This window comes from Xyrauchen texanus, chromosome 8, assembly GCF_025860055.1.
Source record: "Xyrauchen texanus isolate HMW12.3.18 chromosome 8, RBS_HiC_50CHRs, whole genome shotgun sequence".
Taxonomy (NCBI): Eukaryota; Metazoa; Chordata; class Actinopteri; order Cypriniformes; family Catostomidae; genus Xyrauchen; species Xyrauchen texanus.
The window spans coordinates 37,205,516-37,233,320 of NC_068283.1; the positions used below are offsets into that span (position 1 = coordinate 37,205,516).

Consider the following 27,805-nt stretch of genomic DNA (forward strand, 5'->3'; position numbering starts at 1 on the left):
TTTTGGGAAGGTGACAAATATGTTCCTGCACTAAAGGATCCTGATTAAAATTCCACTGTTAGCTGAGCGAAAAGCGGCCAAGAGGCTTTTTTGTCAAGGGCACTGACAGATATACAGTCTCTAGTTCAGTTTTCTTGAACCAAACTGTGGTATCTATCCTTAAAGATCTGTTTTAAGACTAATAAGACTGAATTTTTATGGACCCCTGACATCTTGCTGGGATAAACAACCGATTAATGTTCATAACAGTACATTGAGCTTGACTAGCAAATATGCAATGCAAAAAATTACCCATCATGCAGTTTGTTATTGTCTAGTCTGCATATGAACGGTTGTGAGGGTGTCCTGCTTTGCTGCAGCCCACCCGGACAGATAGACACACTCCTTCATTTCATATCTGACTTGCTTCCTTGATAACATGAATTTATGTGCTGAATTAATGTTGTTAATTATGCGCTCGCTGCATTCCTCTGGAAGTAGAGAGCCAGTGAGAGTCAGTGAAGTGGATGAACTCAGAGTTGGTACTTTAAGTCATGACCTCAGACTTGAAGATATTCAGATGTGCTTTAGACAATTTGACGTTTTGATGCATGAATTTCTGGATGGGGATTAAACTTAATCCTGGAATAAACTTCATTATAAATGGCCATTAAAACACTGAGAATCCTTTAAATACAGTAGCTGACTCTGGACAAATATTTTAAATGTTTATGTCCCTTTATTCTTGAGGTAATGTGCAAAACCAAAAAGAGCCAATTAGTGCCAAATTAGCTAAATATAACATATTTTTCATATCTAAATATATTCTGCAAAATTCCAGAGATTATTCCCTAAAACCAGAACAAAAACTCAGAGAAACATTTGCAGTTTCGTCTGGTCTGTTTGACTAATATTGCTTTGCCAGAGTAAACACCACATTTATTTTATTTTTTGATATAAAAATGATCATGTTTAAATTTGATGCGAAAGAAAACGCTTGTGAATTATTTTCACCAGATTCTTTGAACGACCCTCAGATACACAACTGTATGTTCAAGATACTGAACAGACTGTACTTCTGTTCCTCGAGCCCTCTGTAATGTAGTTCAATGGGAAGGAGGAGGCGAGAACCGGCTTGATAATATAAATAATAGTTTAATTGCTAAACTGATACAAAAGACAAAACACAAGCATGACGGAAATGTCCGGAAACTATCTCTCTCTCCTTGCACCACCGTCTACCATCTGCCTTTATCCCACTCGGAGGCTTAATTAGCCTGATAAGGGACCGGGTGTGTATAATCACAACCTGGCCCCGCCCTGCCACACCCTCGTTTACATTCGTCTACTCTGACTGAGGTCTGTTGCATTCAGGCAAGTGATGTTACCATAAAAATTATTTAATACGTTTCCTCCCTTGATTCCCAATGATGTCATCCATCTTTCATAATTAGCGCTCCAACAATAAGTTGGATTATCTCCAACAAAGCAAATCGATCACTGAAATATTATGTGCTTCAATATTACACCAACAACTTTTCAACCACCATCCACTGAAGCAAAACAAAAGATATTTGCAAAAAAATTTTTTTAAAATCACTAATATTTGGCAACCATAAAAGGTCACATACTTGAAGATCCCACTACAAGACAGAGGATGAATATTCCTTTCTTAGCTAGCTGTTCACTCTTTCCCTCTTAGCATGCGCACTTAAGCAAAGGTGCTAAAAGAGAAAGTTTGTTATTGTTATTACTGCACATACGTGATATACAGCCACTCAGAGTTCATATTTGTAAGAGTTAACGCACTAAGAGCAGATAAATCTCATGTATGTTAACAGAAAGAAGAGTTTCCCTCCCTTGCCATGATTTAGCCTCCATTAGCTAGCTAGCATAACACACGCATGCGAACAGACACACACAGGTTGTCTATAAACCCACTGCACTTTTCATTGGCAATAAGGCCACGTCTGGACAGTGTTTTCCTCTGTTGGCGTTGGATATGTGTGTGAATTTATTTTAATGAATTGATGTCTTGCTAATCTCTGAATGATAAATCTAAATGCATGCTAACCGCTGGCCTGTACTAAGAAAATGTTTTGAAAATAAGTGCAGGATGCAATATTTATGTCAAAATCCACACACATTTTGTACACAAAATTGCAAATCCTTGGCCAATACGTCCGAGGACCTCAAACAGACTTTACTAGATAATTGTTCTAAAATTAAAGCTAATTATAGTAACTACACCCTAATCCTAGCCCCAAATAAGTACAATAAGTAGGCTACAGGATGCAACATTAGCATTATAATTGCCTCTAGGCCTTAAGAGGACCTCCCATAGACTTCTATTTTTCTTAGATTTAAGCTAATTATAACAACTACACTTTAATTCAACACCCAATCCTACCCCATTTGGACATTATTTGGCCTGTTCATGAATCTTGTGACGTCTGTCCTCACAAGTCAGAGGTACAGTGAGGACTTTTTCAGATATTTGGCCCTCACAGATGTATTGTAGCAAAACGTCTTGCTCTGACTGTGATGTCACGTTTGTGTCTATATCAGCAGATATGTTTTGAGATTTGTTTAAAGAAAGTAGCAAATTGTTATCATAGGTTTAAATGCATCTGAAAAAGGTTTCAATGAAATGAAAGTTCTTGTTATCATCAGTGTGGAAGTAACACTGGCATTATATGGAATTTGTCTAGAGCATTGAAGCTTGAAAAGAGTGAGACGTTCAAGATGAACTAAATGAGTTCATGAGACTAAATAAGAGGTGTGAACTTGAACAAAACTTTTCAAAGTATCCTCAGTGTGTTTTGAAAAAGATAGGGATGCTTGTGCTTTGAGATGTTAATGATGTTTGCGCCATTTGAAACCAATTTCTTGTGGATGAAAGACACATAGAGTCAGACACATCTTGAGCTGTTTAATCATGTACATATGTCATACACATACATAACTGCAGACACATAAGCACATGACGTAGGGTCTTAAATAAGATAACAGGAAGACAGTGTGTGCTGCCGGTATAGATAAATATCTGATCTATTGTGTGTGAGCTTGTGTGTGGCTGGGGTGTTTGAATATGCGTGTGCTTTTGCGGAAGCTTGTGTGTGTGTGTGTTTGTGATTGTGCGTATTCTATGTTTATCTCTGCACATATTTGTGTGACACTGAGCCACAAATAACAACCTCCTGCCCCAGACCTTCTGAGACTGACGGTATGTGCTGCACACTCTCACACACTGGACCCAGTTTCAATGTCATGGATCTGTACAGCTGTTGCCCCAATGTGCATCAGCTCAACTCACATTCTGCTGTATATCCCCTGCATAATTCAGTTTTTACTTAAACAAATTATTGGCACAGCATGCACAAACATTTTGGTTGCAGTTAGGTTACGGCGCAGCACGAACACTTAAAATGTAAAAAAAAAACTACACCTAACACCAAGCGATAAATCCGGTCTCTTCCATGCAAATATGAGTTTTTGCCTAACAAGCTGCAATACTTTTTAAGCCGTTTAGTTCCTATTCATGTGTCTTTGTTTTGGGTAGCCACACTGAAATCTCACTGGTCTAAATCCCGCTCCACATTGCTGTATAATAAAAATCAAATACATTCTGAGTATTTTTGCTTTTGGTGTGAACTGTCAAATGTTATTGACAATGGCAACCTTACAAATGCGCCTTCATTTTTATGTAACCAAAATAAAATGATATGGAAAAATTGTGAAAATACCAACCTTTCCTAAGTTGCCTCAGTGCACCTATAACTGCAACCTTTGTGAATCGTTTTGTTTAAGTTTGCAAAAGTCATGCTCGCTGGGAGCCTATTGATCACTTTAAGAAATAACCTTTGAATAACCTTGTTGAATGCCTTTATGATCTAAAGAACTTTGAATAGGGGTCAACAAGCTTCAGGAAATGTGCTGATAACACTGAAGCACCAACAGTGAGGTGAACTGCTCACATTATAGTGAAAATGTTCAATGAACAACCCTTGCCAAGAGTTTTCTTACTACTCACTATCAATTTGTTGGTATAATCAACACTTTTACCCACAGAGATCATATCAGAATTAAGCTTCCTCTTTTGGGTGGGTGACTTTCGTCCTGAATCACTGGTTCACATCAGTCCTGCTAGAGAATCAGTCTAGCATGAGAGGTTCACTAGAGGTCAGAGGTCAGATCAGGGGGCAGGATTATTGAGTTTAACAGATTAGCTTGAAATTTTGTTATATTGAAAACTGTGGGACAATTGTCTTATTGATTATGCATGAGCATACGTAAGGAGGCCCTGTGCTTAATTACTCTTTGCCCCTGCAGGTCTTGGAAAGTCGTTGCTTTGTAAAAAACATATGCTCAATAATTTCTTTAAAAAAATCAAAATAAAATCTTTACTGAACCGAAAAGAGATTTTGTGTATTTGTGTGTGTGTGTGTGTGTGTGTGTGTGTGTGTGTGTGTGTGTGTGTGTGTGTGTGTGTGTGTGTGTGTGTGTGTGTGTGTGTGTTTTATTCTTAAGGTTGCACGTCCCTCTTTTGCTTCTTTTGTATTATTCACCATGACCTCTGACATCTTCGCTCCTTAAAGAGTTACACTCTGGCGTGTCCTCAGCTAGATTTGGACAGGTTTGTATTGATGATGTCAAAACATGCGGGTGTCATGACAATGTGTTAGTGACAGAGAGAAACACACACAGCCATACAAAGAGTGCAAATCACTTAACTTTTTATTTAATTTGACATATCAACTTTGCCATTACAAATGTCTTTTCTCATTCATGCTCTGCATAAATGAGAGTCCTGTTATGGGATTGTGTCTGAGAGTGGTGGTACCCTCACAGAAGCGCCAGCATTTTCAGTTCCATAAAGTTGCGCAATAGGTTTTTGTTCAATAGGTGTGTTTTTGTTTTTGATTCTGTCAATACGTTGATATTGTATGTTTCAGTGTGCACATGTGTAACCAGTGGCAAGCAGTTGGCCCTTCAAACCCTTCAGAGAAGCGGTGACATAAACTGAGATGGAAACGTTATTCATTGAAATGCTTTTTACCCCTATTAACAATGCATTTTTTATATATTTAGTATTAAATATTAAAATATACTGTATACATAAACAACTTAAAACAACATAGTTCACCCAAAAAAATTTCAATGTTCTCATTATTTACTCACCCTTCATTATCCCAGGTGTGTAAAACTGGTCTTCACCAGAACACATTTGAATTAAATGAGAAAACTATCTTAGCTCAGTTGGTCCTTAAAATGCAAGTGAATATATATTTCTCATTTGAAGCTCCAAAAATCACAGACAGTCAGCATAAACATTATTGATACGACTCCAGCTGTTAAATTAATGTCTTCTAAAGTGCTACGATCGCTTTTGGTGCGAAAAGATAAATATTGAACTCTAAATGATCGGTTCTGGTAAGCTTCGCGAGAGGGTGGAGTTCAAGCGGTCTCTCGAGTGGCGTATTACCGTTGCCATAATTCAGAGGTAATCTCACATACCTGGTTGAGACATCCAGGATCAGCACACAAACGCACGGTTGTGACTCAAGTGCGTCAGTTCTTGCGTGTTTCAAATGCTAATGCGATTATGTCACACGCATGTACCGCTGCCGCCTGGAAGCGTGATTTAGAGTTAAAAAAAAGGACTTAAATATTTATCTTTTTTGCAATATAAGCAATCGTGCCGCTTTTGTGTTTAGTTATAGTCTTGGGATAAACTTTTAGAATATACCGTATAAGCTTTATACATAATCAAATTTAACGATCTTGCAGTGGAACAAGCTGAATTTGTTTCATGTTTTAGGCTTTCTTCAAATTGTAAATTAAATATACTCAAAATAGTCTGAAACATGAATTCTTCTGCTAAAACTTGTGTATTATTTGAAATAATGAAATATAAATTCTGTAAAGTTGTTTCAATTTTACTTTCTACGGTCATTTTAGGGTTTTAGGATTTGTTGACATTACATTGCCATGGCAACAAAGTTGTAAAATTGATTTTAACTTTACACAGAAAAGGTTAGTAAGTGATTTCATCACACTAAAATCATGTTTAAATGCATATTGTTGATGTCTTGTGGCTATATTTTTGAAAAAGTGAGTATGTTAACATTCAAAAATTGGCCCCCATTCACTTCCATTAAAAGTGCCTTACCCCAGATTTTGCTTTTATTTATTTATTTTTTAAAGAAAAGGAGGTGCAACTCAAAATAGATTTTTGTGGTTATCAACTTTATGCCACAAATGCTGTCGATTGAGCTTAAGTCATATTGAACCCGGAATAGTCCTTTAAAGTTTTTGTGTGGAATGTACCTGCTTTTGGAGAGAAGACCAGCATTTCTGGAATGTTTGTGGAAAACCATCTAAACAACCAGATGCTGTTTACACTTGGCATAGTTGGTTTTTGCATGCATCTCTTGTAGTGAATGGATTGTTATCCATCTCAAATGGATCTTTTCATGATCGGATAGCTATACAATTCATAAAAATGCATGAAGGGAACAAGTGTAAATACTGTAATTGTTATTATTGTGTTAGTGTAATTGAAACATAGGAACACACGCACACACACACACACACACACGTTGTGTTTCCATGTTTTATGGGGACTTTCCATAGACATAATGGTTTTTAGACTGTACAAACTTTATATTCTATCCCCTAAACCTAACCCTACCCCTAAACCTAACCCTCACAGAAAACTTTCTGCATTTTTACATTTTCAAAAAACATAATTTAGTATGATTTATAAGCTGTTTTCCTCATGGGGACCGACAAAATGTCCCCACAAGGTCAAAAATTTCGGGTTTTACTATCCTTATGGGGACATTTGGTCCCCACAAAGTGATAAATACACGCTCACACACACACACACACACACACACACACACTCACAAAACCAACTTAAGGTGCAGAGTGGAGTAGATTAGTGGGCCAGTAAATCAGATCTGCTCTGTGTGAAACCAATGATACAGACATTTTTAGAAAACTCCAGCCTGCCAAATAACACTCATGTGAAACACTGCGTGCACCTCACACATTACATACAGCTAAACACACATAAACAGGCCTGTTAACATAGTGTGTGTAGATGAAGAGTATAGTGAAGACACTCTTGAGTTGTAGCAAAATCTTTAATATTTGGTGTTTGGGTAAAAATAGTTTGCAAACACTTCTGCTTAAGAACACGTAAGGAATGCATGAACCATTTGGAACATCTGGTTCATTTTCAAGCACATCTTTATAATTACATTTGAAATAATACAAACCAAGTCACAGTAGAAGCAATCAACACAACACAACATTACTATTTTAGTAATCACATTAATTAATGAAGAAAAAACTATTAGTCAACCTAGGCTGTATTACTTATCAGATATTTTTAAGAGTGAGTTTTCCCATAATTTTCTAAACATGGTTAAAAACGGAAAAGAACAGTATAGGCCTACTCGTGATGCACTCTATGTATAATAGTTACTTTTTATTTACTTTTTTCAGTATGATAATTAAAAAATAATAATTATTGAAGAAATAATGGATATAAAACACATTCTGGATTGGGATGTGAGGCAAAGACAGAAATTTACATTCTCAACTAGTGCATTGTTCACTATAGTTGGAGAGACCATTTTACATTCATTTTACACAACACTGTCATCTGTTGGTCAGACTGACATAGCACAACTGCATAATAGCTTTAACTCAACTCTTACTGATTTTCTATGATCCAGTGAGACTTTCAAGCCCTTCAGAATGAGCGTGTAAACCGTTTATCCACAGCAAGACTATGCTCTTAAAGTGACAGTTTATATAAAGCAAAAATGGGAAATACATTCATTGTGCTCAATATCATGTCCTCTTTAAGCCCTGGTCCTCTCATTTTAACCCCTCTCATTAAAAGCTGCTTTGAGTTTACGCAGTCTTTTTAAAAGCGCCAAGCCACCAGTCATTTGATCATTATGTTCCAGACTTACCCAGCGTCACATACCCTCTTGGCTCTGATTGGCCCATACCAGTGTCGTGGCCCACTGGCAGCATGAAGTAGCCAGATGGATGAGGGAGGACCATACTACCATGATCCACACTGGGGGTGTACTCGGGGGGATCATCTGAAAAGTTAATGGGAGAAATCTTAGAGGGGGCGGAGTCTTGAATATCAGGCTTGCTGGTGGGAGGAGTCATAACATATCCTCCATTTATTGGAGCAGAATTCTCAGACGTCCCAGATATGCATGTGCCATCTCCATCAGAGGGCACGTCAAATATTTTGTCCTTGGGGCTGGAGTCCTCACAGCAAAGAATATAGGGCCCAGTGAAGCTCATGCCTGATTTGTCTTGGCACATACCATCCCCCACGTAGGAGTGGAAGTGGTTTGATCCATCTGACCATCGAATTTTGACAGTGGTAGTGTCTAAATTCATGTCTTCACTGTATAATAGAAGTGGCTTCCCAGAGACACTGTAAAAAAGATAAGGTTAAAGTGTGAGATTTTTTGGTTACATTTTTAACAGTTGGTCATCATGAACATTTGGGAATTACTGGTTATGAAAAATTGGTGCTTGAATCTTTTTAAAGGGATAGTTCACCCAAAAATGAAAATTCTCTCATTATTTACTCACCCTCATGCCATCCCAGACGTGTATGACTTTCTTTCTTTTGCAGAACACAAGTTGTGATTTATAGAAGAATATTTCAGATCTGTAAAACTATACAATGCAAGTGAATGGGTGCCAAAATATTGATGCTCCAAAAAGCACATAAAAGTATCATAAAAGTAATCCATACAACTCCAGTGTTTAATTCATATTTTCAGAAGGGATACGATAGGTGTGGGTGAGAAACAGATACATATTTAAGTAATTTTTGGCTTGAAATTCTTCTTCCTAACTAGTAGGGGAAATGTGAATCACCAAAAACACCAAAATCAGGTCACCTACGAGTCATTTAGCACCATGTTCTCCACAAACGTATGGTGCGTGAAGGTCACACCCTGGCCCCCTCCCAGTACTGTGTTGCTGCGGTATCATTACGTTTAAGGGGGATTCTGACTAAGAGGCATTCAGTCATAATCCTACAGATGGTAGCTTCGCACCATTGGCTCCTCAGCCAGGCTGAACCTGCGGTTCCTCTCGTACTGAGCAGGATTACTATTGCAACACATCATCAGTAGAATAAAACAAGAGAGGAAGAATGAAAAAGTGATCTGTTTCTCTCCCACACCTTTCGTTTTGCTTCTGAAGACATTCATTTCACCATTGGAGCCTTATGGATTTCTTTTATGCTGACTTTATGGAGCTTCAAAATTTTGGCACCCATTTACTTGTGTTGTCTGGAACAAAAGAGCTGAGAAATTCTTCTGAAAGTCACAAGAGTAAATGATGAGAGAATTAAAATATTTGGGTGAATTAGTCCTTTAAGGAAATACAAGTTAAGCTCAATCGACAGCATTTGTGGCAAAATGTTGATTACCACAAAAAATAATTTCGAATCGTATGGAGGATGAAACCTGCAAAAATAATAAATAAATAAGATAATAAGAAAATAAATAAAGGAATAAATGTCTTGATAAAAACAAATATAATTAGCTTTTAATGAAAGTCATTCGTGAATTTATTTTTGTATGACTTTTTCCCTTTAGTTATTTTTATTCTTTTAAACGTTTTTTATTCTTTAATTAATTTATGAATTTTTTATGCGTTCATTTATTTATTCCCACATGTATTTATTTCCATATTTAAATATTACCACATTTATTTATTTTTGAATTTATTCTTACATTTCTGTCTCTTGTATGATAATTATGTGGGCTGGTCCTGCTTACCATTGGTTTATCGTAGATTGAAACGTGTGCTCGATTACTCTTGACTTGTTTTTATGTGACGTCAGGTCATAGCCATATCTCGTGAAAACCATAGCTGACGCTTCACATATATCTAGATAGTTGCGCAACTTAGCGAGTGAAGTTGATAACCACGCATCAAATGACTATGTTTCATTTAGAGTAGAGGTGCTTATTGATGTTTTAGGAGAGCTGTAGGCCGGTATGAATGTCGAAGCACGTCATGGATTGTTAAACTCTCTGCAAAACGTTCCCTTAGTCAGTTCCATCGAATCAGAGGGTGTTAAGGTGGGACGTCCATCTTATTTGCTTCCGATATAAGTATGTGACAGCAGGGGCGTGGTCAAGCACCCGTCCGGGAGAGGAAAGCGGTAAGGGCGCTTACACCTGAGCTAAATTATGCCTAACACCTGTCTCTAATTCCAGTGAGCACGAGGAGAGCGGCATAAAAGCAGACTCCGAGCCTCCAGTCGGAGAGAGAGAACACAGGGGAGGGGGAGGATGGGGGTGCAGAGACAGGGGAAGGGGCGAGAGAGAGAGAAGAAGAAGAAGGCTCGTCCGCCCTCAGGATCGCCGCCAAATGGTCCTCCGCCAGCCGAACAGCTTCCTCCAGCGACGCCGTGCGGTGGCACTGGACCCACTCCGTCGTTCTCCTGGGCAGCCGTTGCGCGAATTGCTCCAGCACCACCTGATCGATGACTCCCTCGACGTCGCGGTCCCCTGTGAGCAGCCACCGCCGACAGGCATCCCGGAGCCGTTGAGCAAATGCGAACGGGCGATCGGACTTCTCAAACTTCATGTCCCGGAAGAGCTGGCGATTATCTTCCGGGCTCCGACCGACCTGCAGAATGGCCCTCTTCAGGTCAGAGTAAGCCAGGAGGATTGTCGCCGGCAGTTGTTAGGCCGCGAGTTGAGCTTCCCCGGACAGGAGAGGAATTAGGCGGGCTGCCCACTGTTCAGGCGGCCAGCCCCAGATTTCTGCCGTCCGCTCGAACAAGTCGAGGAAGGCCTCAGGATCATCTGCTGCCCCCATCTTCTGTAACGTGGGCGGGGGTAGCGTAGCGCGGGTGTCCGGGGTCGCGGCTGTGGCCGACGCAGTCTCCTGGCTGAGGAGGCTCCGGATGGCGAGCCGGTCCTCTGCCTGAGCCCGCATGATCTCAAAAAACCGTCGATCTTGGTCCTGCCGGAGCTCAAGCAGGGATTGCTGGTGGCTCTGATGTAACGTCGCGAGGGACTGGAGGACCTCCGCCAGCTGGGAGGACTCTATAGGGCGACCTTGCTCCATGCTTGGACGTGCTTGAAATGGAATTTCCTGGGTTCCGGCACCAGTGTAACAAAGTTACGGGAAGGGTGATCAAGGAGGACACAGGAAATGGGGTTCGATACAGAAGGTAGGCTTTTTAATTGCCGTTTTGTACTTAACAATAACCACAACATACAGCACACTGGGTTGCTTTTTTTGGGCTCTCTCTCTCCGACTGGAGGCTCGGAGTCTGCTTTTATGCCGCTCTCCTCGTGCTCACTGGAATTAGAGACAGGTGTTAGGCATAATTTAGCTCAGGTGTAAGCGCCCTTACCGCTTTCCTCTCCCGGACGGGCGCTTGACCACACCCCCGCTGCCACAAAGTACTATTGAGCTCTCAACCAATGATGCACTGGAGCTACGCAAGGACCGCCTCCCTCATTTCCATGTTGCACACAGAAATTAAAAATATACATGTATAAATAAATAAATATATATGGGAATATATAAATATGGAAATACATATATGTGGGAATAACACAAATAAAAAAATAAAAACAATGCAAAATAAATGAATCAATAATTAAAAGTAAAAAAGAATAAAAATAAAGTAAAAAATAAATACAGAAAATAATAAAGAAAAAAAGTCATACAATAATAAATTCAGGAATAAATGTAATTAAAAACTAATTATATTTGTTTTATCAAGACATTTATTTCTTTATTTATTTTCTTATTATTACATTTATTTATTTATTTATTATTTTTGCAGGTTTGGGCTCCATAGGACTCATCCCTCCTAAGCAAAAATTTACTTTACAGTGTGGCATTTACAATGGAAGTGAATTGGGGCCAGTATTTAAAAGGGTTTAAAGGCAGAAATGTGAAGCTTATAATTTTTTCTAATTTTATAAAAGCACTTACATTAGTTCTTCTGTTAAAATTTCTATATTATTTTAGCTGTAAAGTTACATCAAGGTTTGCATTACGTCGTCATGGCAACAAAGTTGAACAATTGGATATAACTTTACACAGAAAAGGTTAGTAAAAGTGATGTAGACAGGTGTGTTCAGTTTGATGTGCGAGCTAACCTGTTTTTACAGATGCTGATATCATCTGTAGCCTGAAGGACACACGCTGAAGTTTTCTCTTTCTCACTTTGAAGATCCGGCCATCCAGTGGAAGACTTCTGAAAAAGAGAGAAAGAGGTATTATGCAAATTAGTAACACCTCTACAGGGTTTTGTGTGTTAGTGAAATCCTCAGTGGATATCTTGACCAAAAATAGTCTATTCTAGGGATGCACCGTTCCGATACCTGGATCGGTATCGGCTCCGATACTTACGTTTTTAGACAGATCGTGTATCGTCCCGACGAGCCTGATCCAAATACTGTGTGTTAGTCATGTTTTAAAAAAAGGCACCATTAAAGTAGTCCATATGACAATTTTATTCAAAGCCCCTTGAAAACATGTGAAAGCTCTGTGAATCACAAAAAGCTGTTTAATATGTAAATATACAGTTTGCATGTGCAGAGCTTTAGTGAATGGCACAGCTCTGTTGACACTTATAGCATGCACATGATTTCGATGTGCTCGTGGCCCTCAGAGTGGTGCGCAAAATGTGAGCGCCACACACAATCAAAATCTCAGATATAGTTGCTCAATAGTTCAGTTAACTTATAACATGCATTGTGAATGGCACTGAATAAGTATTTCACCAGATTTTGATTAAGAAGCTAATTAAACTACTGTGAACTAGCCCACATACAGACACTTAGAGGACTTACTGGAGTGTAATTACTGGATTTCAGGTATCGGAAACAGATCAGAAGAAAAAAAAATGGCATTGGTCTATCCTTAGTCTATACAGACTGCATTTACGGACAAACATCTGTCCTACATCTTACCTAAAAACTAGACAACTAGTCCGCCATGATTTCAAACTACTGAAATAAAATAATTAACACGAAGTAAATAAAAACCTATAATAAAACTAAAACATAGGCTGGAAAACAAACGTCTTGGTTACAGATGTAACCTCTGTTCCCTGATGGAGGCAACGAGACGTTGTGTCGATGTAGTGACACTAGGGGTTCGATCTTGAGAGCCACAATCACCTTTGCTTTATTCAGAAAAGGGCAATGAAAATTGGCAAGTGGAATTTGCATTCCACTCTCCTCCCCGGACATACTGGTTTAAAAGTAGATGGCGTGCACCACTCATTCAGATTTTTGCTGAGGAGCAGAGAGAGAGTCACGGCCATGTCAGCGGTGGCTGGAGGGACACAATGTCTCATACCCTCCATCAGGGAACAGAGGTTACATCTGTAACCAAGACATTCCCTGTCTGTCACTCACTCGACGTTGTGTCAATGTAGTGACACTAGGGGTTCCTATACGAAACGCCACAGGCGCTGAGCCATGTCACGAAGTACAGAGGAGTGGACAAGGGCAAGCTGCTGAGTCCCTTGCAGCGAGAGCTAGACCACGTTGTGACCTTCGAGTCAGGTAAGGGGTCTCCCTGATCCGGTTAAGGGTGGGAGGAGGCACTTACCCGAGGAGGCTACAGGCTGTGGCCTTTCCTGATTTTTGTATTAAGCAATTTCCCACCGAGCAACTCTCCAGGAGAGAGAGCACTATGGAGACCACAGGTTAACATGAAGAGAATACCTCTAAGGGAACCCATGCCTGTAGAAATGCCAGATCTGACCAAGGGCTGAAAGTTTGGCAGCAGCGTGGCATGATAGTCACACGCTGGGTGCTGTGGTGCCACGCCCACCTCGGGAATCGAGTCTGTAGCCAGTGCTGGGGCGGTCTCATATGCATTAACACGAGGGGGAGTACAGCTGCAGAGGATGCCATATGCCCCAGGCACTTATACTGGTATGCTCGTCCCTCGAAGGCAAACCGAAGAAAGTGTTTGTGTCGAGGAAGGATCGATACATGAATGTACATGTCTTTCAGGTCTGATGTCAGGATGCGCTTCTGCATCAACATCTTGAACAGAAGCACGCAGATACAGAATTGGGCGTAACCCCCACCCTCCCGGACACTATAAATTACCTGTTTTCCGGCTTTCTTTTGATGGAGAACAAGGGAACGCGAGATTGACAGGAAAGACTTTCAGCGCCTGGCTATCGCAAGCACGAGGGCCGAAAGGGCTGAGTATTGGAAATGACCCAGGGAATGAGGAATTTATGACCCAGGGAATGCTCTTTTATTGACAAATTGGGTGCCAGAGTACCCTCGTAACGATGTCGTAACGAGGGTACTCACCTCATGCTGACCCAAGGGCGAAAGTGGGGCCTGTGTGCTCATCAGTCACCTTATCCCAGGGTTGAACGAGCTACTGAGCAGAACAAGAATTACCGCCATAATACCAGCAGATAGCAAGGTGATGGGAAGAACACACACATGCACTCGGCTCCAAAAACAAGTCTGAATGAGTCGTGCATGCCATCTCCTTTTATACCCGTATGTCTGGGGCAGAGAGTGGCATGCAAATTCCACTAGCCAAATTTCATTGGCCTTCTCTGAATAAAGCAAAGGTGATTGGGGCGCTCAAGATCGAACCCCTAGTATCACTATATCGACCCAACGTCGAGTAAGTGACAGACAGGGAATAAAAATGTTCATGTTTTTCCAAGCTCAATCAGTAAAGACACTCACCTTGATCATTCCCTCAATTACTCTGCTGTTTAAGGGCGATGGAATCGATCCCTTCCATAACTCTATCCTTCTGTTGAGAGAAAAACACACCCATGAAGAAATAAACACACTAACAAAAACAACTACACAGGATGAATGACATTGTTATTTACCTATGACAGGCTGGAAGGACGTTATACAAGATGACGAAGAGCACAGCCACAAACACACTAGTCAATATGTAGATTGTGTAGCTGATGGGCCATGAAGCTGTACACGCATACACATGCAAACAAAGAGAGTTTTTTTTTAAAGTGCACTCAGTAACTATTTGTTTCTGTCATCTTGGAATTACAGTGACACCCAGTGGCGTGGATGCAGTATGATTCAAAATCAATATTTTCAGGTACCAGTGCCATTGTAGAAATTAAATATTCACAATCAGCCGTGATTAATTTATTTCCAATGAAAGTGTCCAATAACTGGGTGGTTACAGAGAATAAGTGAGTAGTATTTGGCTGGTCATGTGATCCTTTAGAGAGTCACTTGAGCAAACACATACCTTAAGTTTGGAGGTGCAAGTTAGGACAAAAACGTTAAAAAGTATTTATATATATCTGCACACTCTATTACAAGTTTAATTTAATACCATGTGAGTACCATGTGTTCTTAATAGGGTAGCCCCATGAAGGGACCCTCTCCATGTACAATGAAACAGCTTTTAAAAGGTTACTAATATGACTGAAGTCTTCAGCTCATGTGAGTGCTCATAATTTTATACACATGTTTCAATATTACAGGTAATTTCTTTAGGAGTAAATCTGTTTACTCAAAAAAAAAACTGAGTGCACCTTTAAGTGTTAATTTTGCATTGACTTACTATGAAATATGTATTAACAGCTAAATTGATATCAGTTAAGATTAAACGAATTCACACTGGACACATTCAACCACCTTTTCATATCATAAAATTAGCAAATTTACTTGAATTCACCCTATATGTAAATATGAATCATTTACTTTCTCTATGATTCTAGGATGATAAATAAAACTATATATACAATAATCCATATGTTCTTTTTTGCAATTCCTTTGGCGATGCTAGTGGCATAGAAATGACACACTTCAGCTTTAAGAAAGGAATATATCACATTTCAAGACTGAAATAAGCCTGTATGATCAGAAGGCCATGTCTGAAATCAAAGATATTACCTCGGTTGTTGGTAAATGGTGTTGGCTGAGACCATTCTGATGGCAAAACTACGTAATTAACCTCAGGATCAGGATCAGGATCAGGTATATGCTGCAATCTAATGTAGGCCAGGTACTGAGTTGAATGTTGTAGAGAGCTAGAGAGAATCTCAAACCTGCTCTGCCCCCGAGTAATGTTATAGAGCACTGAGCTCTACAAAAAGAGAGAGAAATAACACCTTTTATAAATCACAGCAACAACTAAAGAGTTTAACGTTTTAGTATGTGCAAATTTGCAACATAAATTAAGACTGAAAGAAAGTTAACACCTTGTTGGTCCAGATTTGTAGCTGGATTTGGAAGTTAAGATCTTCATCGACTTCTGGTAAAGACCAGGTTATGTTGACAACACCGTCTGCCTCCACCTTGACCGGGTCGGGTCGCGGAAGTTGAACTGAAGGAGCACATGAATATGCTGTTACAGGTCCATTTTAGAGTCGTTAGTTTTTATACCGACAGCTCATTTAACCATCAACTTATCAAAACGTGCCTTCTTTCTAAAGTATATGTCAGTTTTACTCGATTGTTGGTTGGTTTCGGTTTTATTATGGGATCTAAGACATCCTTAAAGTCATATTTTATATTTCAGGTACATACTGTTGGACAAATGTCTATTCTTTTGTAGCCAACTGAGCCTGTAATGTACTGACACTAGCATAGCAGAGCTACAGACTCCACTAACAACCATGAGGTTTGAGGTTTGGACAGAGCCCTTCATTCAAAGTAAGCCTACTAGGTTAGCAACAAAATGCATAACATAGTCACGTTGTCATTTTATGGGTGGTACACTGGTGAGGAGACAAGAGGCCTTTTTTTAATGGATGTCTATGGAGGAGATGCTTGCGTGTGCTGAATAAACTGATTTTGTGAGGAAACAGCTTATCACTTATTGAGTTGACCACCTATCTGCTAATCTTCAACATGTTTTACACTAAACAGCCCTTCCGGAATGAACTATGTGTGATGTTTACTATGATAAAATTGCTGATTAATAGGTAGGTGTCAGTTTACGGCTCTCCCCCATTCATTTGTATAGTATCTGCAAACAGGGATTCACTGTCGTAACATGCTAGTTGACGTTACGCTCGCTCTCTAATGGTAAAAATGCAGAGCCGGTTATTAATTATAAAATATCTCTTGTTAAGCTAGTTAGTATGGTACAGTTAGCCCCTGCAACTACACCATCTTGTCCCTAAAAGCAGCTTTTTTCCACTGAAGGTATTATAATGAAGAATAATTTTGCAAGCAACAAATAAAACACGACATATTCATTATATTTTAGTAGGCCACATTTTTTGAAGGCCTCTAAAAAGCATTAAATGGACTTAAAGGAAAGGTTCACCCAAAAAATGAAAGTACTCACCCTCTTGCCATCTCAGATGTGTATGACTTTTTGTCTTCTGTGGAACGCAAATTAAGATTTTTAGAAGAATATCTCAGCTCTGTAGGTCCCTACAATGCAAGTCAAAAGGGTCCAAAAATTTGAAGCTCCAAAGTTTCAATAAAAGTAATCCATATGACTCCAGTGGTTTAATCCATGCCTTCAGAAGCGATATGATAGGTGTGAGAATTAGTCTTTGTTACTATGAATTCTCCTTCCTGCCCACTAGTTTGCAATATGCACCAAAAATGTGAATCACTCAAGGAAAAAAACAAAAAGAAGAACTTTTTGGAGAAAAAAGCGCTTAGCAGGGCTGGTGAAAGTGGAGATTTATAGTTTAAAAGGACTAAAATATTGATCCGTTTCTCACCCAAACCTATCATATCGCTTCTGATGAAATGGATTTAACCACTGGAGTTACTTTTATGCTCCCTTTATGTGCTTTTTGGAGCTTTAAAGTTTTGGCCACAATTAATTTGGATTGTATGGACCTACAGAGCTGAGATATTCTAAAAATCTTCATTTGTTTTCTGCAGAAGAAAGAAAGTCATACACATCTGAGATGTCTTAAGGGTGAGTAAATAATAAGATCATTTTTATTTTTAGATGAGCTACCCCTATAAACATCCATTGCGATGAATGGGAATGCAAACAGATAGCTACTTGAACCACTCTTTAAAAGACTTACTATTCTCTGTCACCACAAATGTCCTACTGTAGTACACTGGCCTCAGCTCCATGGTTAACTGGGAAGGGTTAGAGGTCTTCACAGAACAGGTAAACTCTGACAGCTCAGGGCCACTGGACTTCAGCAGAGGGTTGTTACAACATTCAACGAATGTTAAGCCTCTGAAAGCATTATGAGTTAGGTTTGTCAGTGTGTAGGATATGGCACCACACTTTAAATCAATCATATGTTATGCAATGTGGGATGGTACTCACAGACTGCTGTCAATGTCTTGACAAAAGACATGATATGACATAAAGGGAGAAAGTTCGGTTTTCATCTGCCAGGAACAAGTCACAATGGTTTCTCCCTCTATCACACACTGCAGGTTAAAGACACCATCTAAAAGCATGTAAAAAAACATCACTAACCTGAACTTCACTATTTCAAACTGTTAATTAAAATTTTATATGATCAGTTTGTTATGGACGTGGATCTTATTACCACTGTGTGTTCTCCAGGACACTGGGGAGCTCCAGTCACTCCAGAGTCCAACAGTGGCCCGCGCCCTCACTTTGGCTTGGTAAGGATACCCCGGCAACAGTGACTCCCTTTCAATCATATACTTAGAGGCATTGATGTTGTCCACCACCTATTCCAGTAAAAAAGAAAGAGGAAAAATGACATGCATTCACTATACATAAACACACATGCACTTATGCTGCCAGCATAAGATGCATTCATTGGTAACATTGACACTTGCATGAATATACACACAAACATGCACTCAGCATGTCCCAACATAAATATCCAAATCTTTACAGCTGATCTATCTCCAGTTTCAGAACACCAGCAATACTCTTTCATGTGGAGACTTTATCTTCAGTGGGAATCTTGTGACTTGTTTGAGGTTATATTGCTGTTTCCTTACAATGGCAGATTGTGCTATGTGATAGTACATACATGCGATACACAATGAAACAAAGCTGCTTTTACACAGATATTGCCGGATATCCACAAGGAATCCTATCTGAAAAACTTACTGTTTTGTTAAGAGGTTTGCTTTTGTGTGTGGAATGGTTACTTAGCTATACTTACATATAGATGAAATATACCAAAACTAACATATATATTAGCTAAATCTGACAAAACCTCCCTTTGGGGACACCAGGAAAGGTAAAATTGGTTATTTTATTGTAAAACGTTTTCTTGAAGGGGTAGGGATAGTTTGTAATTGGGTCGATGACATGATGCTTATGTTTTTGTCCAGATATTGAGTAATTCAAAATGACATTAAATGGCATTTCACACCAATCAATTACATGAATACAACTCCAGTATGATGAACATGTTTTTAATTGCCTAATTCAAAGTCATTTCGATTTTTTATTTGGGCTTGAAGTAAAAAAAAAAAGTTTTTTAAATCATGTGGTGTCAGACAGTTCTCCGACAGTAAACAAAATGTAAAAGTCTCCTCCTGTAACTCTTGTAAAAAACTAAATTTATAAAAAAAAAAATATATAATAATAAAAACTTTTAAAATGATTATTTCTTAAAAACAGCAGTGAATTTTTTATATATATATTTATTAGGGCTGTCGATTTAACGCGTTAATAACGTGCGATTAATTTGACAAAAATTAACGCACTTTAATCGCAATGCTTTCCTGAAAAATTCAAGCTTGTAGTACCACCTGTTTAGTCCAGAGGGCAGTAATCGAAATTTCAGCTGTGTGAGCAACAGTGAAGAAAACTATTTATTGCGTTCAAAACACTTGATGGAGCGCAAATGCGATCTTTAAGGGATTTTAAGATGTGTTTAAAGATTGAGTATTAAACTATATTTAACTCGACACAGTGACCTAAACATATTATTTTTATGACGCAACACACCCGAGACATGACACAAGCATGTCTGACGCAGGTCTTACGGTCTTTACCTCATACATATTTAATTACCAACAAGGTTAAGGAGGTGTCCTTTAAACTGTTACACTGTTTTTACCCAGTCAATCTTTATTTAAGAAACATGCTCCCTGAAATAGATCCACTCTGCTGCTGCTGTAATGCTGTAGGTGAAAAGTTTCTTTGTTTGTACGTACCTCTATTTTAACTAGTTTGTTTTTGCTTTATAAAGACGTTTTATTTGGTTTTCACAGATTTGATAACTTAAGTTAATATTGTCTATAAAGCCCCTATTTGCACTTTTTTGTAAAGACTTGAAATATGATTTAAATACTCTTTGTACCTCCAACAACTCCAAAGCATTGAAAACCATTACACTATGTAATGGAAATAATGTCTTGGCATTATTGTAAAATATATCTGTAGTATTGTGTACTATGTGGCTTGTTTCTAAAAAAAAAAAAAATTCTGACGCAGGTGTACATTGACGGATCCTTAAACAAGCCCTCATAATAAATCTCCAACTGATTGACAAATTCACTTGTGAAATGGATTGCTGTGAACTGTATGCCAATGATTGACTTATGATCAATAATATGGTAGTAAACAATACATTGTATTCTAAAGCCGCTTTTTATATTGTTTTATCAATGATGAACTCTTCTGCCACAAGAATGTAATGCATTTTAATTATCTGAATATTTGTTTATTTTATATATATATATAATTTTTTAATATTTAAAGATAACTATGTATAATTATATCATCATTATATATTGACTTGTTGTTATATGAGGGGCTTTCTCAGCAAATATTTGTATATGCGATTAATCGCGATTAATTAATCAGGACACCATGTAATTAATTCGATTAAAAAATGTAATCGATTGACAGCCCTAATTTTTATACTAATATAGTTTTAAACTAGATTTAAAATTGTTATCACTTCAGACAACCCTATTCAATGGCATGTTCTCTTTTATATAGCCAGGTAAACATGTAATTGCGTGTACTCACTATCCAGTCATTCCCATATCTGCGATACTGAAGCTGGTACACGAGTGTTCCTGTGATATTTGAGGATGCTGGATAAGGGCTTCTCCAGGACAGCAGATGACCTTTCCCATCAGCCAACTTCTCTGTCAAGTCAATCGGGGTGAGAACTTTTCCTGAAAATGCACACAGACAACTGTGAAAGGTTTTTCCACACTAGAAATGCTTCAGAACAAACATTCATACACAAAACATGCACTTACCCTGCTGGGCTACCCTAAAAGTTGTGGGTTTTGATATACAGGGTACTCCGAAGAATAGAATGTGAGATGTTCCACTGCTAAACCTTTTGGTTTTATAGTGACAGCTGTGAGAGACCTTCCCATTGGATAAAAGCACACCGGGTCCATTCGAGATGCAAAGTATGTCATTTCTTCACAGAGAGAGATACAAGAGAAAGTGACAGAGACAGAGAGAGATAAGAAAAGAGTCAGAAATACCTATTTATTAATAATTTTGCAGATAACGAGAATTTCCCCAGAACTTTTCTCCAAAGAAAAGTCAATCTCACTTGTAATGACGTCTTATGTCCTTGTAGTACAATGTCTGTGATGATGTATTTCCTGCTGTGTGTGAATGAACATGTGTTTCCTCCCATGTGCATTGTACCTGGGTCGTAAAGTCATTGTAGCACTGCAAAGAATCCATAACTGGAGACCCTAAAACAAGAGATCAAAGGTCAGTATTATAGATCAAAGGGTCAAATGAGATGAACAGTTATAGTTAAAGGGATAGTTCACTCCAAAATCAGCATTATTTATATCACCTTGATGTTGTTCCGTATCCATATGACTTTCTTTCTTCTGTGTAACACAAAAGAAGATTTAGGGCAGAACGACAGTCACCATTCACTTTTATTGGAACGTTTGTAATACAATAAAAGTGAATGGTGACTAAGGCTTTCATTCTGCCTTACATCTCAGTTTGTGTTCTGCGTAAGAATCAAAGTTATACATGTTTGAAACAACATGAGGGTGAGTAAATAATGACTGAATTGTTCTTTTTGGGTGAACTACCCTGTTGGAGGAATAGTTCACCTTAAAATGACAGTTCAGTCATTATTTACTCACCCTAATGCCATCCTAGATGTGTATGACTTTCTTTCTTCACCAGAACACAAATGAAGATTTAGAAGAATATCTCAACTCTGTTCATCCATTTAATGCAAGTGAATGGTGGCCAGAAATTTGAAGCTCCAAAAAGCACATATATGCAGCATTAAAGTAATCCATATGACTCCAGTGGTTAAATCCATGTCTTCACAAGTGATATGATAGGTGAAAAACTGATGAATTTATTAGATGCATTATTTTTTACTCTAAATCTCTACTGGAGTCATTTGGGTTACCTGATATGCTTCAAAAAATCTTTGTTTGTGTTCAGTAGAAGAAAAAGTCATACACATCTGGGAGGCACAAGGGTGAGTAAATAGTGAAAGTGAAGGTGAATTTTTTAGTGTACTATTTCTTTAAGACAAACACAAATTGGTGCCATATTTCAACTCAAAACAGTTACAGACTTTAGTAAAAATGGCCCCTGACATTTCAGTATTAATTTGATCATAGCAGGAAGCCTTTCAAGCAAGAAAGCAACAGCAACAATGCTCGCAAGAACTATGAACCAGTAAGAGACAGATCTGGATGAGAGAAAACTTCAACAAGACATTTGTCATTGTTGCTAAATATGTTAGCTAGCTAGTCCATAGGAAATGCAACTGCAATTGCAGATTAATATGATATTATGATGTGATATTAGTTGCACTATTCGTTTGGCTAAGATTTTCAATGCAGTGGACTAAAAAACACAACCCACCCGCAAATTTTTTTAAATTAAAACATCGCAAAACGTTAAAAAATCTAAATGCATACCTTTTATAATAATAGCAACAGGAGAATATAAAGATGAATGATGATGAATCTGTCCTCTTCTTTTTTTACATATATTTATGTTTCAAAGCTTTTTCCTAGAGCATCACTGTGTCACAGACATCTGACCACAAGCAGGAACTTTCAGAGACATTTACTAGACATACAACGTTGCTAAAAAATCCTTATGGGTGATTTTTTCTTAACTCTTGATATTAGTTAGAAGTGAAGTTTTAAAGTAATAATTGAATTCATGCCCTGAGTTACAAGTGTCTGCAATGGAAAATCTGTTGAATGTTTAGTCCAGTCTTATATTAGAATTTGTTTGTGTTGGGATAATAACATTTATGTGTATAGGTCCAGGACAAAAGACTCAACATGATTAGATAAACCAATGATAAGGGTCTATCTGGTGGATAATTTTTTTTTAATAAACAGACGTAATGATGTATGAAAGTGTCTCACCAGTCCCAGGTGTGACATTATGAAGTGCACACTGGTCAGCGCTGGTGGTTATGACAAGCAGAGCAACTACACTCATATGCAGCATCCAGGTGGAAAACATTGTGGCTGAGATGCAAGACCGGAGACCAGCTAAATGCGTCTTACAGGTGGATCTCCCAGTTTCCTCCAAGATATCTGAATATTTAGAAACTCAAATTTAGGAATAAATGTGACATGCATTCTCAGTTCATTTAAGCATATTCAGCTCATAAAATGGAGCTCTTTCAAGAAAACAGATACTTTAGTTTAAAAAATAAAAAGACATTTGTGGTTGTGAGAAGTACGCATTGCTTTTAAACTCAAAACTTCCTTCCTTTTTTACACTTTGCACATGCACACCAAGCAGTACATACGCTTTTTGTCTCTGAAATAAATTTTTATGCAACCTAATAATTTAAGAAAATGCTTAAAAGTAGCTTTGAAAGAATAATAGAAAACATCTAAAAAATTCTTAAAATGCCCAAAATGACATTGTTTTACTTACTTTGAGTGACAAAAACATGATGCTCTTCAAATCCGTGTCAAAAACCATCCATGTTTTAATTAAGAATGTAAAATCAATTTTTTATTAAAGGAACACATCACAGAGCACATCATATTAAACGCTCCATATCTTCATGCAGCTGTTGAAGAATGAAAGTACGTCTGGTACACTTATGATACATGAAGCGTATGGTAAACCTGATCTTCCGTCCGTTACCCACTAGTAGAGCTACACAGTGTAAACACAAATGTAGAATGTCACTCTATGTTTCTTGCAACTGCCAGGAAACTAAGGAAAGGGGATTTCCCAGATCTTACAAAAGTGTGAGGGGTAGGGGAGAGAGAGAGAGAGAGAGAGAGAGAGAGAGAGAGAGGAGAGACACGGACTATTCAAACTAAATAGACAAACTAAACTCTGGGGGAAAATATTCAGTTTTTTTTTTTTGTTTTTTTTCGCAGTTTTGATTTTGAAATAATTATTGAGTCACTTATAGTTATTTTTAAAGTTTAACCTTTCCATTAGCTTTTGTGTAATGTACGGCTGCTATTTTTAGTTGCGGTAATGTGACGTTACTTACATGTACTGTAGGTGAGAAAACTCAGTAGTTTGAAGCACGAGACTGCTTTCGTGGCTTTTCATAACTGTAAAGGCTGACTATAACATGAGCAAATAGCATTTGAATGCAGGCTGTGAAGGAGCATATCATTAGTTTCATCCTTGTGTTGCTTTTTTGTAATTTTAAAGACTGACTAAAGCATGACCCAATGGCATTCGATCTGTGAAGGAGCATATCATTGGTTTGACCCACTGAACGAATACACCTCTTCACTGAAATAGTCGGTCATCTCATTCAGTAACAAAATGTATGTACTGGTACACTCGTTCACAAACGAATTGAACGAATCAGTCATCATATTTGTGAATGAAGATCTGCTGTTAGACTGAAGGAGAGGACAAGGAGCTGCTCTTTTTGGTGAATGCTGAGCAGTTCAGAATATGATAGATATGCTTTTTCACAAGTGGGGAAACGCTCATAATGCTTAAACACTGCAGTGCTGAAGTCTCTTAGTTGAATTGTAAACAAGCATATTTTAATAAAGGATAATTAGACTTGTTCTGGTCATGAATGATTGCTTTTGGTTCAATGCAATTACTTAAAATACGGTCATTTGGCTCCATCTACAGGCACAAAGGCGTATCTTGAAGAAATGGTCAATAAACGAATCAACGAACAAATGTGAATGAACCATTTTGGTAAACGGAATCAAACTCACCACCACTAATGTTGGCATGCTAAGTACATGCTGGTGGGAAGTGTAGTTTAGAAACTAAACAATTGCTCTATGAAGGGAACAATCAATATCCTGTGTTGCATCTAACTGTACTGATCGTAAGCTCAACCCCCCAAATTCAAACATAACTAGAACTCTTCTAAATCTCAGCTTAACCAATCATTAAACACTAACATGTATCCCACTATATATTCGTCTTGCACAAATAACACACACACACACAAAAATACATTTGAGCGTTTACTCTTCCCATACAAAAGCATCCTGGGAACTAGAAGCCCCCTGCCCAGTTTCAGATAACCAAACAAAAAATATTCATGTTTTCCCAACACAAATGGATTAAATACAATAAATAAATAAATAAACAACCTGGTTAATGTATGTTCACTTAGTTACTGTACATACATTTTTTGAGTTACATGAACAAGGGAGAATTAAGTAAACCTAAAGATATTTTAAGTGTTCTCTGTTTTTTGATTATCTGTCAACCATTATCTGAATATTTAAGCATTTTAGTGTCAACCAAATAAACTCTAAATGGAAATTGCTGATCAGAGCAGCATTTCAATAGCAGTTTCCTGTCATACATGAAATCGCTCCACTGCAGTCATTTTGTATGCCAGCTATTTTTTTTTATGCCATTTAAGCTTACAAAGATCCATAACAGATCATTAAAGGATATATATATATATATATATATATATATATATATATATATATATATATATATATATATATATATATATATAGGCTATATATATATATATATATATATATATATATATATATTTATTTATTTTTTTTTTACTGGTGGTCTAGATACACTTGCTTTTCAGTAAATAATTAATATTGAAATGGCCACTTCATGATTAGGCTACTTGATCAAGAATGATCACATGATGGAAAATATCCCTTTTGTTTGGATTTTTTTTAATTTTTTTTATTTGTCCTTTTAATTTCAATATAATTGAAATAAAGGTAAAAAAAAAATAAAAAGCTATAGCCTGTTCACAAATGTTTAATTCCTATTACTCTTTTGCAGAATGCAGCCGCTTAAAGCTGAGCTGAAATGTGAATAATTATACTCTCAAGTATAAAAAGTTTTAAAAATCCTTACCTTTATTTCCTTAATTTTAAACAGGCTATTTATTATTCCATTCCTCTGTGCTTGGACAAAATTGTGCATGTGCCTGTTGCAATCAGCTTAAAATCAACATACTACCCTTATCTCTGCATGTTTAAGGGTGTGTTCTCATTACTGAAATGCACATGAACATATGAGATCATTTACTTGTACAGCTTCAAATATAAAACTTCCTTTTTTCTCAGTTGGGTAAAAACTTGAGTTGCTTGGTCATCAGAAATGTTGTTTCTAAGGTCTAGTTTATAACAGGAACTGAGTTAACACAGAAAAAAATGTGTTTGACCATACAGTTGTTATTCGAAATGTAGTATTAAGTATCACAATTTGTATGAAAATCGCCAAGCCTTAAAATAATAGTTTGTATAAAATATTTAATCCTGCTATAATTTACACATCCTTGTGTTGTTTCTATATTCGCATGAAATTCTTTCCTCTGTGGAACACAAAAGGAAATGTTAGGCAGAACGACAACCTCAGTCACCATTCACTTTCATTGTATGGAAGAAGATGCAATGTAAGTGAATGGTGACTGAGGCAAACTTTCAGCCTAACATCTCCTTTTGGGTTCCACGGAAGAGGGATTGACTAAGTAAATGATGACAGAATTAGCATTTTTGGGTGAGCCATTTCTTTAATATGAAAGTTACAGCCATTTGTTCAGAAAGGCACACAAGAATATCTTTATATAGGCTATGTATTCACACCCATGAACACACATTACAAAACAATTCACACACACCTACACTCACTTACACACATGAGCACGATGATATACCCATGAACTCTCCCACACACAGACACACAAACTCTCTGCTGAGAACTTTCCAGTTAATGTCAAGATAAACTGAAAGTATCAAAGTGTGAAATTTCTCTTTTTCTTTTTCTTTCTCTTCCTCTCTTTCTGTGTGTCACGTGTGTGTTCGTGTGCTTGATTTATACTCAGCTCTTTGGTGTAAAGTCATTTACCTTTTTCACAAGTTTTCAAACTAGTCCTTGAAGTGGAAATGGTAAACATATTGTAAGGAATAAAAAATTGTCTTGCTGTCTGTAAAAAAGGGCTGAGTCCCACCCCATCCCCATCCCCACCCCCACCCCCACCCCCAGACTATTTAATTTAAGTTAATAAAGATGACAATTGAAGATGGTGGAGGGATCCCGGATGAGTTGAAGAGAAGGTAAGCAGCTGCTTATATGCACTTGTGTTGTGATTAACAGGACTAAAGTGACAAGCTCCTCCCGAACCTTCCTTTAGAACACCATTTATTTGTTACATGGAAACATGTTGAAAGGACCTTTTCCCTTATATTTCCAGAAACAACAGGAAATCCTTATTCAACTGAGGGCATGTTGGAAAGGCTGATGGAAGACAGAGCTGGGAGTCCAACAGTACAGTCTTATTGGTAGCTAAGAGCAAAATCAAATTAGCCAAATATTAAACAAACAAAGATACAAGGGGAGAGGGATTTGTTGATTTTTTTTTGAATGAGATGTTGTGGTTCTAATTCTGCAGAGCTTTCTGTTGAATTTTGCAGGC

The 27,805-nt window shown here is 37.8% G+C and overlaps 1 protein-coding gene across 3 annotated transcripts; it reads right to left on the reverse strand.

The window, feature by feature from the left end:
- Positions 1-7,121: 7,121 nt before the first annotated feature.
- On the reverse strand, positions 7,122-26,382 carry csf2rb (colony stimulating factor 2 receptor subunit beta). Of its 3 annotated transcripts, none has more exons than XM_052133165.1 (14): positions 26,245-26,382; positions 23,313-23,486; positions 21,494-21,641; positions 21,186-21,355; positions 20,947-21,098; positions 18,530-18,677; positions 18,301-18,427; positions 18,047-18,207; positions 16,247-16,371; positions 15,939-16,131; positions 14,900-14,996; positions 14,748-14,817; positions 12,171-12,268; positions 7,122-8,455 (listed from the first exon to the last, which is right to left on the reverse strand). In XM_052133165.1, the coding sequence occupies exons 2-14, from the start codon at positions 23,410-23,412 to the stop codon at positions 7,954-7,956; spliced, it is 2,091 nt and encodes a 696-aa protein (XP_051989125.1). In that variant the 5' UTR covers positions 23,413-23,486; positions 26,245-26,382; the 3' UTR covers positions 7,122-7,953. The 3 variants fall into 3 exon arrangements, with proteins under 3 accessions (XP_051989125.1, XP_051989126.1, XP_051989127.1); XM_052133166.1 differs by lacking the exon at positions 26,245-26,382 and adding an exon at positions 23,836-24,052; XM_052133167.1 differs by lacking the exon at positions 26,245-26,382 and having other exon boundaries at positions 21,592-21,641; positions 23,313-23,470.
- Between the last annotated feature and the right edge of the window lie 1,423 nt (positions 26,383-27,805).

Bases quoted from the DNA above. Each gene is read 5' to 3' on its own strand.
- csf2rb (XM_052133165.1), bottom strand. From the start codon at position 23,412: ATGTTTTCCACCTGGATGCTGCATATGAGTGTAGTTGCTCTGCTTGTC. The intron at 21,099-21,185 runs GTAAGTGCATGT...GTGCATTTTCAG, and splicing joins TTTTAGGGTAGCCCAGCAGG to GAAAAGTTCTCACCCCGATT. The intron at 14,997-15,938 runs GTAATATCTTTG...ATGCGTGTACAG, and splicing joins ACCATTTACCAACAACCGAG to CTTCATGGCCCATCAGCTAC.